Source organism: Loa loa (genome assembly GCF_000183805.2).
Source record: "Loa loa unplaced genomic scaffold supercont3.4937, whole genome shotgun sequence".
Taxonomy (NCBI): domain Eukaryota; kingdom Metazoa; phylum Nematoda; class Chromadorea; order Rhabditida; family Onchocercidae; genus Loa; species Loa loa.
In genome coordinates, this window is record NW_018113113.1 from 1 (window position 1) to 660 (window position 660).

The 660-nt window shown below is 40.3% G+C and overlaps 1 protein-coding gene across 1 annotated transcript; it reads right to left on the reverse strand.

Annotated features, from left to right (window-relative positions):
* Positions 1-445: 445 nt before the first annotated feature.
* LOAG_19299 (hypothetical protein) lies at positions 446-610 on the reverse strand (the record flags this gene model as incomplete). Its single annotated transcript, XM_020451947.1, has 1 exon — positions 446-610. A coding segment is annotated over one exon (165 nt), but the record flags the coding sequence as incomplete, so codon positions are not given.
* Between the last annotated feature and the right edge of the window lie 50 nt (positions 611-660).

Consider the following 660-nt stretch of genomic DNA (forward strand, 5'->3'; position numbering starts at 1 on the left):
TGTTAAAATGAGACTATAAATTTGGCATTTGTTTTGATGGTAGCACTGAAGATGCCGCGCAATTTCTGATACTTACAAACCATTTCGTGCATTGTATGTGCCCGAATTGTGGATGTGCTGCAGTTAGGTCTAGAACGAATATTTTCTAAATACTGCCTCACTGCGTCAAGAGAAATGGACACTTTGCCGCAGTTTGGCTTCGTTTTCTGCATTGCAATATTTATTGAATTTCGCATTGCTCCTCCATGGTCGCGGATGTTGTGCAGCACATTTTCATGTGCATTCTGCTATTCCAGATAGAAAAACGTGCTTGAAATTTTTGCTAAGTTTGCGAAATTTGGAAATTGAAATTGAAATTGAATGAAATTGAATGAAAATTTGGAGCGTAGCTCCTCGTGTCTTTTCAAGTTGTGCTTAAAGGAGAAGGATCTGTTACAACTTTCACCTTGGTGTTCAGTTTGATGTGTTTCATTGTGAAAGGCAAACGATGAATGATTGGACGTTGGCCCACAATCGGGTCGTTTGCGTTTGCAAATAGATGGTTGGTCGGGCGTTTTCTTGCGTTTTCTATATTCATCGCGATTGTCAAAGCTCGCATCACATCCGTCATGAGGAGGTTTATGACTTTGCTCTTCTGAAAAACTCCTCTTATACTGCCAG